At 44.9% G+C, this 14,385-nt stretch overlaps 2 protein-coding genes across 2 annotated transcripts in view; both read right to left on the reverse strand.

The window, feature by feature from the left end:
• The window catches only part of CDC5L (cell division cycle 5 like), a 30,607-nt gene extending 24,642 nt beyond the window's left edge, over nt 1–5,965 (reverse strand). The window contains exons 1-5 of the mRNA XM_072331672.1: nt 5,807–5,965; nt 3,467–3,570; nt 1,808–1,969; nt 927–1,054; nt 139–238 (exon numbers count right to left, since the gene is read on the reverse strand). Of these exons, the coding sequence (XP_072187773.1) occupies nt 139–238; nt 927–1,054; nt 1,808–1,969; nt 3,467–3,570; nt 5,807–5,851 (539 nt within the window). The 5' untranslated portion in view covers nt 5,852–5,965. The remainder of the gene's footprint in view (nt 1–138; nt 239–926; nt 1,055–1,807; nt 1,970–3,466; nt 3,571–5,806) is intronic.
• A 432-nt stretch (nt 5,966–6,397) lies between these two features.
• LOC140250395 (uncharacterized) lies at nt 6,398–12,519 on the reverse strand. Its single transcript, XM_072333097.1, has 3 exons — nt 12,272–12,519; nt 11,498–12,088; nt 6,398–10,907 (listed from the first exon to the last, which is right to left on the reverse strand). The coding sequence occupies exons 1-3, from the start codon at nt 12,315–12,317 to the stop codon at nt 8,323–8,325; spliced, it is 3,222 nt and encodes a 1,073-aa protein (XP_072189198.1). The 5' UTR covers nt 12,318–12,519; the 3' UTR covers nt 6,398–8,322.
• Between the last annotated feature and the right edge of the window lie 1,866 nt (nt 12,520–14,385).

Below are 14,385 nucleotides of genomic sequence, written 5' to 3' on the forward strand. Positions count from 1 at the left end.
TAGGAATTAACTTGTCATAGGTAAATATCAAAATGTCCAATTCTGCAAAGGCTTAAGCCTGTGCCTGAATTTATACATTCCATATGCTCCAGAGTCCATGGAAGAAGTCCCAGTCTCTAAAACTAAGCACATGCTTACCTAGCTTCTTCCAGCTGCTTCTCTCTTGCTTTTCTTTTTGCTTTTTTTCCCTGTGTATTAGCCAGACGAGCTCTAGCTTCAGACAGCATTTCAAGTTCATCTGCAAAAGCACAGACAAATACAGCTGTTATTTTTGCTCTTAAGAACAGCAGTAATAATGAGAAAAAGTGACATTAAGATTAGCAATCTTTAAAAACTGAATCAACCAATGTTGTCACAGGATTTCTGATCACTAAACATTACTTTTCTCCAAGCTTCTCCACTATATTTTCTAAACAGTCAAATGAAACAAAGTTTTCAACTAAAAATGCCTCCTGCTAAAAAGAAAACTAATAGAAAATCAAAATATATATAGAAAGATGCAAACTGATTGCACTGCTGAAATGAAATTACTTCAACTGCAAATAGGCTCAACAGCATTGTGTTGGTTAACACATTCTGTTTACATTCAGATCCATGAGTGCCACACTACCAAACCTCTGACTGTTCATGGAATCATACCAATGTGCAATTCTTAGCTCCTAACACTGTAAAGTGCCAGGAAAAAAAGATGTGTTTTGTTGTGCTTCAGTGGGGATGCAACGAAGATGCAAGGAAAAAGATGAATATACAGAATGAATAATAACCCCCAACAGGGCATTTGTCAAAGAAATGAAGCACCAGTCCAGATAACTAACATAAATGAGAAAGTCAGAAACCTACAGAGGAGGAGAAAATGATAAAAGTTCAACCAATTGGCCAGACACATAATTAAGATGTCAAGAACAGTGAACAAATTTCTCTCTTACCTTCATCCATATCAATAGGATCTGGCCTGGCCGGTTTGGTTTCTGGATTTGGATCAATTTCTCCAGGTTTAAGTTTCCGGGGATCATCAGCAGTTTCTTCCTCATTGTCTCTCTGAGCAGCTTTGTCCCTAAAAATGCATTGCATGCATGTTACAATGGGCTTTGTACTCCTGCAGGCACATAACAAACACCCCTTCCTCAAACCTCCTTACACATGGATCAAACCAGTAAGCTTGTACCATGTATCACGCATTACACTTACCACATAATTCATAACTGCAGAAAAGATTTATGAACATGGTAAATTCAGATGTTAAATCAGATGAGAATGAAAAAAACCAACATATTATAACAATAAAATATTATATATTAGTAGTATTATAGTAGTATTAGTAGTATATTAGTAGTATAACACTGACAAAGCTGATGGCAGAGAACTCAATCATCAGAATTAGAGAAGTTTACAGGGGAGAACAACTTTTCCTGCTCTTCTCATGGTCCAAAGAAACCCTCTGCAGCACACAGAAGTGATGGCTGCACTTTCAGTCATTACAACAGCATGCATTGTCTGCTGTTTGTTACCCTCCTCTCTCACGTACTCACTCATGCTTATCAGAAGGACAAATAACACCCACATGAACCTAAAACTGAAGCTCAGAAAGTGTGTCAGCCCTGATAATACTCTATTCAAGCCCAATCCCTTGAGTTCCATGTGCTTCTTTCTTCATGTTAAGCACATCAACAATAAAGAAACAGTTCTTAAGGACTCAGTCTACTAGAAACCAGCATTCTTCAGCATAAGGGAAGAAGAGAATGATGCATCAGTGCAACCAGTAGTACAGATTTTCCTGCTGTGCATCTCGAGTAAAGCAATAACTCACAGCAGAAACTCATAGTGCTCCAAACATTGCGCAGCTGTTCTCCCAATAATCGGGGCGATGGTTCTCCACTGGGTTGGCATTAGCTTGGCCAGATGCAACAGTTTCTCTTCTTCTTCTCGTGACCACTCTGTCTTTTTGATGCTTGGATCTAACCATTCGTACCTGTTGGAAAGTAAGAAACCATTAAGAGGGACAGTTCCAGCTAATCCATCAGAATGTCTTGAACTAATTCAATGTAGTGTTTTCTTGAATCATCACAATGAGATTTCATAGAATCATGGAATCACAGAATGGCCTGGGTTGCAAAGGCCCACAGTGCTCATCCAGCTCCAACCCCCTGCTGTGTGCAGGGTCACCAACCAGCAGCCCAGGCTGCCCAGAGCCACATCCAGCCTGGCCTTGAATGCCTGCAGGGATGGGGCATCCACAGCCTCCTTGAGCAACCTGTTCCAGTGCGTCACTACTCTCTGCATGAAAAACTTCCCCCTAGGATCCAATCTAAACCTCCCCTGTCTCAGTTTCAAACCATTCCCCCTTATCCTATCACTGTCCTCCCTTACTAACAGCCATTCCCCCTCCCATTTATACGTTCCCTTCAAGTACTAGAAGGCCACAATGAGGTCTCCCCAAAGTCTTCTCTTCTCCGGTGTGCTGATGAACAGTCGGCTGAATATGAGCCAGCAGTGTGCCCAGGTGGCCAAGAGGGCCAATGGCATCCTGGCTTGTATTACGAATGGTGTGGTGAGCAGGACTAAGGAAGTCATCCTGCCCCTGTACTCAGCATTGGTGAGGCCTCACCTCGAGTACTGTGTCCAGTTTTGGGCACCTCAGCACAAGAAGGACATGGAGGTACTGGAGCAGGTCCAGAGAAGGGCAACGAGGCTCGTTAAGGACTTGGAGAATCAGCCCTATGAGGAGAGACTAAGGAAGCTGGGGCTGTTTAGTCTGAGGAAGAGGAGGCTGAGGGGAGACCTTATTGCCGTCTGCCAGTACCTGAAAGGTTCTTACAGTGAGAGTGGGGCGGGTCTCTTCTCACTAGTGACATGTGACAGGACGAGGGGAAATGGCCTCAAGTTGCGCCAGGGCAAGTTTAGGTTGGATATTAGGAAGAACTTCTTTACAGAAAGGGTGGTTAGGTACTGGAATGGGCTTCCCAAGGAGGTGGTTGAATCGCCATCCCTGGATGTGTTTAAGAGCCGTTTGGATGTGGTACTCAGGGATATGATTTAGCAGAGGTTTGTTGTTGTGGTGTTGTTTTGTGGTTGTTTTTTTTGTTTTGTTTTGTTATGTTTTTTAAGAGATAGGCTACTGGTTGGGCTGCGGTTGGACTTGATGATCTTCAAGGTCTTTTCCAACCTGAGTAATTCTATGATTCTATGATTCTATGAAACAAGCCCAGTTTGCTCAACCTTTCCTCATAGCAGAGCTGCTCCAGTCCTCTGACCATCTTAGAGGCCTCTTCTGGACCTCTTCCAAGAGTTCCACATCTTTCTTGTGCTATTACTTTCAATCAATAGGAATTTGTATTATTCACAATAAAAGAAGCCCATCAATCTCAAAACTGCTGTTTCTCTGCAAACATAAAATTCATCTAAAGTTACTTCTAAATTGACACTAATTATGAACCTTGTTTTCCCACTCATGACATTCCTCACTTACCATCTGGCTTTGCACTGCTTCGCTGATTTCCGATGCAGTAAGGAAGCAATACGAGACCACTGGTTTTTGCCATATTTCATCACAGCTGCTTTCAGAATTTCATCCTTTGAACAAAAATAACGTATGTTGTTATGAAGAATGACAACGGGCAAAATGGCAAGTCTGAGCTCAAGATGACAAAGGGTTTCATCTAATGGGCTGCCCAATTGGAACAGCATAGCCTCACTCCTTCTTCTAAACATTCTACTTTCCATATACATGAGGGTTTGCATTCCAAAGACTACTAAAACCAGTAACAAGGGAAGTTATGAAAAAGACAAGGGATGGTTACTGTGGCCTACTTCACAAGACTTCTGGAATGGCTGCTTTCAATGCTCTCTTAAGCAGTTTTTGAAGGCTCTGTACATCTTGCTTGAGTAACAGGTAAAGAGAGAGTGAGGTGTTTGGCAGTATGGTAATGTTGAAATAAAAACAGATGCCTCTGGGTGGCTTCTTTTAAATAATACCATAACATTACTTTTTTATGGCATGGGTTCATTCAATTGAATATGCCACTATATACACAACACAAAAACAAAGGAACTTTGTCTACCTTGAAATATATCACCTCATCGTTTCAAATGTTACATGCTGAAATCCTATTCTAAATCCTAATAAGCACTTGTAGTTGTGCTCAGAATCTGTTCAGCTGCATGGTGCAAATGCTACTCGTCAGGGACAGATTCTCCAGCACAAACAGCTCTCAGAGCACAGGAGCACACAGCAGCTTTAAATCCAGCCGATGATGAGCTCTGGTTTGAGCTCGTGCAGGAAACAATTCATATCATTTCTATTTAAAGAACAGCATTGAACTGAACATCTCTAAATCCTTACTTGGTTGCTGAATTTTCCCTTGTGTCATCTGGCAATGCAAAAGCATTGTGCAATGTGATTACAATAATGGTGGGGTTGGGGTTTTTATGCAAACAATCAGTCATCTTCCTAAGGACCCGACACCACCCTTTTCCACTCAGAGCATTTTTAATGACCATACAGTAGGCACCCTCTGCTGACCTCCAATTTAGAAGCAATTAACAAGCTGCCATACACCTCAAGTGGTTAAAAGCACATCAAGTACACAGTATATTCATCTTCCACTCATTCTTCTCGTTGCTTTCTGGAACCATGTATATGTTTGATGTTTGCAGTATACTGCAGTATTCTGGATTTTACTGAGTCAGGGTACTTCCCTCTGCTCTGAACATCTAATAACAAATTTTCACACCCTTTGTTTTGTTGTTTTTTCTGAAAGATGGGCTGCAGATGGTGAGATCACAGCCATCTTCATCACTTTACAGAATCATAAAGTGGTTAAAGTTGGAAAAGATCCCAAAGATCATAAGGAAGTTTTTCATGCAGAGGGTGGTGACGCACTGGAACAGGTTGCCCAAGGAGGCTGTGGATGCCCCATCCCTGCAGGCATTCAAGGCCAGGCTGGATGTGGCTCTGGGCAGCCTGGGCTGCTGATTGGTGACCTGCACACAGCAGGGGGTTGGAGCTGGATGAGCACTGTGGGCCTTTGCAACACAGGCCATTCTATGATTCTATGATCATCTAGTTCAACAGTCAACCCACCCCCACCATGCCCCTCAGTGTCACATAGAATCACATCACATCTACACATCTCATTGAAAACCTGCAGGGAGAATAACCTCACCACCTCCTGGGCAGCCTGCTCCACTTTTTCAGATAACAACTTATTCCTAATATCAAACCTGAACCTCCCCAGGCCCTACTTAGGGTCATTACTCTTCATCCTCTCACTGTCACCTGGAAGAACAGGCCAGGCCTCACCGTGCTACACAGCCTTTCAAACAGCTGTAGAGTGACAAGGTCATAGAACCATAGAATGGCCTGGGTTGAAAAAGATCACGGTGCTCATCTCGTTCCAACCCCCTGATGTGAGCAGGGTCACCAACCAGCAGCCCAGACTGCCCAGAGCCACATCCAGCCTTGCTTTTGAATATCTCCCCTCAGCTCTCATTTCCATATATTAGTAAGGGTTTTCAGGTCACATTCCCACTCCTCCAACCACCTCCATGGAGCAACAACTCTACCTATGCACTAATAGGCCTGCTCCAACCTGGGAAAAACACATCTCCGAGGGCAATACAACCCATACATGTCTGTTATCCACCTAGGCCTCCTGCGCATGCGCATCTCCACCTCTCAGCCCGCGCCTGCGCACTGCTGCCGAGCAGCCAGCCACCCCCCCCCCCCCTCCCCCCCCAGACAACCGCCGGGGCCCTAACCGGAGCGGTGGGACGACGGGGATCGAGATGAAAGCGAACCGAGTCCTACCTCGGTGTTCCGCCACACACCGCCTTTAATCATAATCCGCGGCATCTTGGCGGCGAAGGGGATCGAGTTCCTGCGGAGAAAAAACGGCGATAGGAAACGAACGCCGCTCGCTACGGCGGGGCCGGCCCACCCTCGCGCAAGCGCCGCTAGCGCTGTGCGCAGGCGCACAACCGTGAGGGCGGTGCGGGGGGAGGGAGCGCATGCGCACTGCGCGATGGAGCAGGTTGGGCTGTCTGCGCATGCGCGTCAGCCTCCTGAGGTGAGGTACCTCAGGGTGGAAGCTGGGTCTGGGGGAGGGCGGGGGGAACGATAACGTCATCTTGTCAACTATTCTCCTATTTACAATGATCTTCAGTGCCGACTGCTGGCTCTTCGGGCTTAAATCTCCTTCCTGGCCATCACAGCACCGAGACTGACCACTTACTCAGATCAAACTCCTGCTTGCTTCACTGTATGGCTGCCCATCGCATCACACCGTCGCGTTTGCAGCAAAAGAATAAGCACTTCGATTCGAAATGCCACAAAAATCCATAGTGTGAGTACAGCTATTGCAGCTATTTCCCCCCTCAAACAAACACACACACAGAACAAAGCAGAATATGCTTTTATTTTAAAAACGAGCACACCTTCGCCCTCCAAACGTCTCTGAGGTGGAAGATACAGAATCATTTCTGCCCCCACAGTTACAACACACATTCATTACTTATTAGCAGCAACCACCTGCAATAAATGTTGTTTCACAACCTTACATTCCACCTGCACGTATCTTCTCGCCCCTACATGCAACTAAATGAAACTTGTGCTCTTTACAAACCCTTTAAAAATGTAGATTCTTTGTATATGTACAACATACTTACATAAAACGTCACTTTGCACTATATTTAGCTTTCCTAGCCTTACACATACGTGTGCTTCCAATTCACTTCAATGCTGCTTCTTTGCATCTGTTCTTCTGTGGGGCTTTCTTCACCCAAGCAGAACTTAGGTTAAAATAAACCCTCCATATCTGTACAATAGTGGCCCTGCTTCCCAGGAACACCCCTATCTATTCCTATTAGAGTTGTTTCTTACAACTGTGTCAGCTGGTTGGCTGTGTTCATCGTTCTCTCCTTTCCAAGCAGTGCCCTCCCAGCCTGTAGTCAGAACATCAATCCATGAGCTTCTATCCGCCTTTGGAAAACGGTTTTCCTGCGTTACCAGAGAGCCACTGCAAAACACTATCAGTGCTTATAAAGAAAATCATTAAGTTTGAGGGCAATAATAAAAGCAATGGTAAATTCATGTTTAAATTCTCTAGATTAAGCTGCAGGCTCATGCTGCTGTTTCACGGGATGAACTGTAACACTAAGAGAAACTACCACCACTCCTTTTGCAGTATTCTTTTCGCACACAAGAGGGTAATGGTGCTTTCATCAATACCTCTGAACATACATTCACTGCTGCCCAGTTTCAAGCACAACATCACTGTAAAACATGCAAAAACCTGTCTCAACTTCAACATAAACTGGAAGAAAGAATCTTTACCACGTGATACAACTGCAGTTTGCCACAGGTGGTCCTTAGATGTATTCTAGATGCACAGCAAACCTTTCTAACAACTTAAGTTTTACAGTTCAAAGGCTGGATCAGACAATCTTACAGGTCTTATCCAACCTTAAGGATTCTCTGATAGTGTTTTCAATCTCAGTTGTCAGCAAATACATCAGCAGAAGGGCTCTTCTAACAGAAAGACATGGAGTACTTCAGGAAACAAAGAGTACAGCAGTTATTAGCCTGAGAAAAGACAAGGCATTTCATACTAAAAGTAACCTTGGACATCTCCACAAAGTTTGTGAAGATCAACTTAATAATTTACAATACTTTAAGGGAAACACTACTATTCCTGTGAGACTACTCAAAGAATTACCAGGAGCAGCTACAGACATAATGAACTATCTAAAAACCACTTTACATTTACACACATACAGAAGATACTTCCGTAGCACGCCAACCAGCGATGACATTATTATTTTGTGAGACACTAATCTGTTCTCTCGTTAAGTATTACAGGAGATCCTGGCAGCAAGGAGCACACCTTAGAGCAGATGGGAGTAAGCTTCAAATTGCACTTAACTGAAAAAATGAGTACTATGCAATACATTGTGCACTTTCATCCCTCCTTTTAAACATTCCTGCAGCTAGACTTGTTTTTAAACACGAAAGTAAGTGGCACTAGACTGTTTATGCTGAAGAACATACCTAATTCTGACCTTACAGAACAGAAAAGCTACAGAGGCATGAAGAGGCGCTTCCATCTCGAGCTCAGCCTCCACAAGAAACAAGTTCACAGCAGGACCTGGAGAGAAGCAGAGTTCTGAATTTCACCCTTGACCAAAACATTGGCTTTGTCCACTAACAGCAACTTTTCTAGGTACAGCAAGAAAATGTACAGATATAAACAAACCTGGGACGTGCACAGCTCTCTAGAACTGAGCATCAGCTTACAAATCCCAAGCTTACGTCCTAAAATTATATTGCTACTTAGGATTTGCTAGAAGCTTCTCAGCGGACGACATCACATCACACTTGCTGCCCTTTTGCTTTTTTTCCTTTCTATGCGTTTTTACGTGCTTTTGGAAAACGCATTTACCTACTGCAGAAAAATCACACTTCCTGCAGTGAATCTTCACGTGAGTCAGCAAGTGGCGCTTCAGGTGGCTGGATGAGCGGAAAGCAACACCACACTGCCCACACTTGAATGGTTTCTCCCCTGTATGAATTCTCTGGTGCTGCTTGAAGTTTCCACTGTGAACCGTGGTATAGCCACACTCTTCACATGTGTATGTTTTGACAGGTAGCGGCTTTTGTTCATAGAGAGAGTCAGCAGATGAGCTTTCGTTCACTGCGTGTGAAGCCAGATGCTGTTTTAAGGACAGCCATTTGTTTGTGGAATAGTCACACTTCCTGCACTTGAAATGCTCCGTATTGCAATGCAGGACTTGGTGCCGCTTCAAGTGACTGGAGGTACGGAACGCCTTTTGGCAAACACTGCAGCTGTAAGGTTTCTCACCTGTGTGAGTCCTTATGTGTAGTCTGAGGTTGCTTAAGATGTAAGTAAAGTACTCGCACTCCGCACACTGATAGAACTGCGGCTGACTCTGTGATAGCAAATCATCTTTATCCCTCTTGGTATCTGTCTGTTCTCCATACATTTCTGAAGCAAACATCGAACAGACTCCACTGAAACCCTGTGAAGAGTCAAAATCCCTTTCTGGATATGTGCCTACCTGCATTTCACGATGCAATCCACGACTGTCCAGATGGCTATCTGCATAGAAGTAATGGCTGAATTTATATTCGTCCTTTACATGAAGCAGCCTGTGTCTTTGCAAACAGCGTGAACTTTTATAGGTCTTATTGCACTCCTGACACACAAACAGTTTTTTATCACCATGCATTTTAAGGTGCTGCTTAAAGCTGCTCTGAACAGTGGTAGCATAGTCACAGTGTTTGCACTTGTACAGCTTGAACACAGACAAACTGGAAGGCCACATATCCTCCGACTTATAATACGAAGCATTATTTTTAGTGTCTTGAATCTGTGAATAAGAAGTTTCAGGGTCGTCTTTGTAAACTACAGTGTCCATTCTGTATGAATCCAGAACTTCTGATCTACCCCCAAAAAGAGGCGCATTGTTCCTCATATGGCTGTTTTTGGTGAATGCCCTTTGAGGGCACATCATCTTACTGTCCTGCACGTCACCTGCCCGCACAAAGTCCATTTCTGGCACTAGAGTTTTACACATTCCCCCAGTGAGATCATCATCTTCATCAGAAAGAGGTACAGGAACACAGCCCTTGGAATCGCTTTCAATTTTGCATCCTTTGCTTTTAAGATACTCACTGCCCTGAGTCATATAACCATTAGCACTCCCCTTATGCTGTTCATGACATTTCTTATGAAAATTGAGATGACCTCTGGTGTAAAACAGCACGTTACATTCATCACATGCGTAACTCTTTGAAGTTCTCCGAGTTCTCCTTCCATTTCCAACGTTGAGTTTGCATGTTTCTTCACTCACGTGTAATCTTCTGTGCCTCTTTAACCCGCGGATGCTTGTAAATGCAGATTGGCAGAACTCACAGGTATATGGTTTAGGCCCTGTGTGCATGTAGCTATGCCTAACCATGCTGGCAAAATACAGCGAAAAAAAGGTGCAGAACCTGCACTTGTACAGCTTATACCCAGCATGCCAGTACATGTGATTTAACATATAAGATAAGCTAGGGCTGGAGTAATCACACTGAGGACACTGGTAAGGTGGTCTCTCTTTATGCGCCTTCATGTGATGAATAAATATCTTAGGATTGGGTGAATCAAAAAAGCAAAGTTTGCAGGAAAAAATAACCGGAACGCCCAGAGATGTAAAATCTCTTTCAATTTTCATGAAGTATTTCTCATATTTGCTTTCTTTTTTCTTCCTTTCCGACTTCCTTTCTTCAGTTCTTTGCCTAACTCTTCTAGCGCTCATCCGATTTTTCCTTTCCTTTTGTACCTTAGCCATCTTATGGAGCTTAAGGTGCTTCTTCAGGTTGACAGAAAAGAAGAAGGTTTTCTTACAAAAGCTGCATTTATGTATTTTCTTATTTTTATGAGCCGAATAAACGTGTCTCTTCAGAAGCACAGAGCTTTTATAGGCAGAACTACAAAGCTTGCAATTAAAACGGATTTTACCACGCTTATTTGTAGAACGAGATGCTTTAGGGAGAGGTTTGATGTTCATGCTATCACTCAACCACGCCAAATCTTCTTGCTGGCCTTTAGTTTCATTTTCACAAGGAGAAATGACACGTTGCCGTGGACATCTTTTCTTTGAAAACGGCGTTAATGACCTATAAATATGCTCTTCAGGAGTAGCTGATACTGCAGAAATAGAAGCGCTGCTCTCCAGTTTCCCTACATCTTCTGAAGTAGAACACCTGCGAATAAACCAATCAGAATCCAGTTCTGGTTCTTTCAAATCGTGCTGCAAAACAGAGCTTGGAGTTTCATCTTCAGATTTGCTTCCCTTATTTGTTTTGCCGTTCGCTTCACTATTTCCATTCTGCAAAGAATCAGCATCTGAGGGGATAGAAGAAAAAAGACTTTAGAAACTGCATGGCATTTCCAACAGCAACCAAAGCTCGTAATGAATCGGTACTAATAATGTGAAATAGCCTAATATGCACTTCCTTGCTCTTTATTCCCTTAACAAACGTTGTCTAATCTCCAGTCCTTTCTAACGCCTCTTTCCAGTCACCCCCAGACGTCTCCCTCAATAACGTTTACTACTGGCTTAAGAAAAGAAGCAGTGCCAATTTCTTTTTGTCTCAGTATTTAACACGTCAGTCTGTGAAAGCATTACAGAAAGCAGATCCAGAAAACATCTTTGAATGCCCCATCCCTGCAGGCATTCAAGGCCAGGCTGGATGTGGCTCTGGGCAGCCTGGGCTGCTGGTTGGTGACCCTGCACACAGCAGGGGGTTGGAGCTGGATGAGCACTGTGGGCCTTTGTAACCCAGGCCGTTCTGTGATTCTACTGCACATGAATTAATTTATGTTAGCATGATTAATCTGTAACAAACTATTTTGCATTCTTCTTACGCATTTTCCCTGCTATTTCAACCTTGAGATTTACTTCAACTCTTGAACAACTCTTACGAATAACTTACCTTCCACTTCAAGGGCTGTCTCCATCTCCTCATGTGGTTGCTTCTCTTGGTTTTCATCAGAAAGATCAGCCAGAGCACAGGCAAGTTCTTCATCTCCGCACGCTGCTGGTAGCACCAACTGGCCGCCAGGGTCTGTGGTCTCATCTCTACCCTCACAGTCAGCAGCAGAGAGGAGAGGAATCTTCGCAGTAGCATCACCATCATTACACTCTTTCCTGCCACTCACTTCACTCATCTCTGCCAGCTCCGTTTGACACGGCGACGCCGGCAAAGCAGCACTGTGACTCTGTGCATCCTTGCCTATAGATAACTTGGAACTGTTACACATACTCTCAGGGATCCCTTCTTCTTCTGTGTACTCCACGCTGCCGTTCTGATCCGCAGTCCCGCTGTGCTCCTCCCGAACATTTAACCCCTCACTATCACACGAGGGCCTCAGGCCGCCTTCAGACAAGCAGCAGCTCCCAACAGCCTCCCCCTTCTCCTCCGTCAGCTCCGGAACCTGCGCCGCCTGCTCCTCCACCTGCAGGAACTCATCATCGCTCAGCACAAACACAGTGACCGGCAGAAGGATTTCGAAGACCTCCGACTCTGAGGACAGAACAAAACGCTGCATTACCTCCCCAAACTCTCTTAGTAACCCATTAAAAGGAGAGATGGACACATAAAACAGCGCCCGCAGCCGCCCTTCCCCCCCTGCCCCGCAACGGTGCCAACGGAACGGCCGCTGCAAGCACGATTCGAGCCCTGCTGCCTCCTCAATAGAGCACCTACCGTTAACCTCCTCCTCCAGCACCGCCCGCTCCACCGACACCGCCATCCTCAGCCCAACCCGGGCCGCCGCTGCTACGCCAACAAGCGAGGTCCGCCTCCCCCCACAGCTCCACTGCGACAGCACACAGCGCAGCTTCCGGGACGAAAGGTCACGTCTGCCTCCGTCCCATTGGGCGGAGCGTTGGGATGGAGGCGTTACGGGGCTGAGCCCAACCGGCCGTGGGTGCCGTTTGTAGCCCAGCGTTCGGTCCTCGTGGTCAGCTTGTGGTTCTCATCAGCGCAAGGCTGTGGACGCCCCTCCCTGGAAGCACTCAGTGCCAGGCTGGATGGGGCTGTGAGCAACCCTGCCCATAGCAGGGGTTGGAACTGGATGAGCACTGTGGGCCTTTGCAACACAGGCCACGCTGTGATTCCATGATGCTGTATTTGCTCTGAAGAGGTTGCTTACAGTTGTTCTGATGAGACTTCAGGTGCTGCCAATCAACTGTCAGTCCCTTATAATAAGGTAATTAAGTAACAAATCTCTTACGTAAGGCTGGAGAGAAGAGTGTAACAGGAAAGCTCCTCAAGCCAAAACCATCTGAACCTCCACAGGAGGGCTCTATGGCCACGGCTATATATATATATATATCTGAGCTCATGCTCAGATAAAGGTTCTGCAGTGAGAGAATCAGAAATACTCAAGAGCTTGCAAACAGCCACGTCCCTGTTCAGCTCATTCAGAGCATCCCTTGTGAAAAAGGAGGCAGATGAGATCTGACCTTTAGGCAGGAATTAAGGAAGCATACTTCACATCATCCCTGCAAATAATACCCCTGTTCAAGGGGTGTCTGGATAAGGGAGCTAGGAGATATGGTTTAGTGGTTCTCTGTAGGAATGGTAAAGGCTGGACTAGTTGCTCTTGTAGGTCCCTTCCAACCTTGTGATTCTATGATTCCAACAGCTGAACAGAATACACGTCATAATGCAGACAGCTGGTGTTGCCTTAGTCTGCATTTGACAAGATGCAGACAGCGAGGAAAAGAACTTAATTGGGAATATTCAAGCTCGTATATTCTTGCTGAAATAATTGTTTACAGGCATTAAAATTGAAAACCAACCAGAAAATATGATAATCAGAACTGGATTGTTAATCCACCTCACCCAGAAGGGAAAATGTTCTTGTTTTTGACTGGATATTAATCGTTCAGCTGGCTCTTGACATGTTTTTTTGCACGTTGCAACTTGAGCCCTTCTAAACAGTGCCAGGGCACAGCTCAGGAGTGACCTTGCTCTGGAATTGTTCTCAGTGGGCAGTTTGGACTTAGTCGCTTCTTTTTTTTTCAGGGTGATAAAAAAAAAGTGAGTTTAAATGGTATAAACTAAATGCATTCCATTGTTACGTTACTGCATGGCCAATGGAGGCTCGTAGGCCTGTCGTATTGACAACTTCAACCTCCTCTTCCCATAGGTTTATTCATGGAATCATAGAATCACAGAATCTCCAAGGTTGGAGAAGACCTCCAAGGGCATCCAGTGCAACCGTCCACCTACCACCCATAATTCCCCACTAAACCATGTCCTTTACCACCACATCTACTTGATTCTTGAACACCTCCAGGGATGGTGACTCCACCACCTCCCTGGGCAGCCCGATCCATCCATCCATCCATCCATCCATCCATCCATCCATCCATCCATCCATCCATCCATCCATCCACCTTTCTCTGCTAGGCTATGCCAACAGATTGAGCTGTACCAGAGACCAGCCCAGGCAGCAGAACTCACTCCATCAAATATTCAGCAAGGTGCTGGCCTGCCTTGGATCCAAAGCAATTCCCTGGCGCATTTTGAAAGCTAGCATCAAGCAGGCATGATTTCCTAGTATAGAGAGTAGAATGGGGGAAACAAACAGAGTGATCAGAGAAGACTCATTTCCCTAGTAAATCAGATGAAAATCTCAGCCATCAGTGAAGTCATCCAGAATCAAGGCTGCTACCAAATGAAACGGGGCCAGTTAGAACAGCATCCACCTTCTTTTCTCCTCTATTGCGCACGCTTAGAATAATGTATTAATTACATCACCTATTTACCTTCTATAAGTCTTCGTTTAAACAAGACACCTTGGGCTTATG

The sequence above is a fragment of the Excalfactoria chinensis genome, chromosome 3 (assembly GCF_039878825.1).
Source record: "Excalfactoria chinensis isolate bCotChi1 chromosome 3, bCotChi1.hap2, whole genome shotgun sequence".
NCBI classification, from domain to species: Eukaryota; Metazoa; Chordata; class Aves; order Galliformes; family Phasianidae; genus Excalfactoria; species Excalfactoria chinensis.

Excerpts from the sequence above, each read along its gene's own strand:
- LOC140250395 (XM_072333097.1), bottom strand. The coding sequence starts at position 12,317 with ATGGCGGTGTCGGTGGAGCGGGCGGTGCTGGAGGAGGAGGTTAACG. Across the intron at positions 12,089-12,271 it reads GCTGGAGGAGGAGGTTAACG|AGTCGGAGGTCTTCGAAATC; the intron begins GTAGGTGCTCTA and ends TTCTGTCCTCAG. Across the intron at positions 10,908-11,497 it reads GACAGCCCTTGAAGTGGAAG|ATGCTGATTCTTTGCAGAAT; the intron begins GTAAGTTATTCG and ends CTATCCCCTCAG.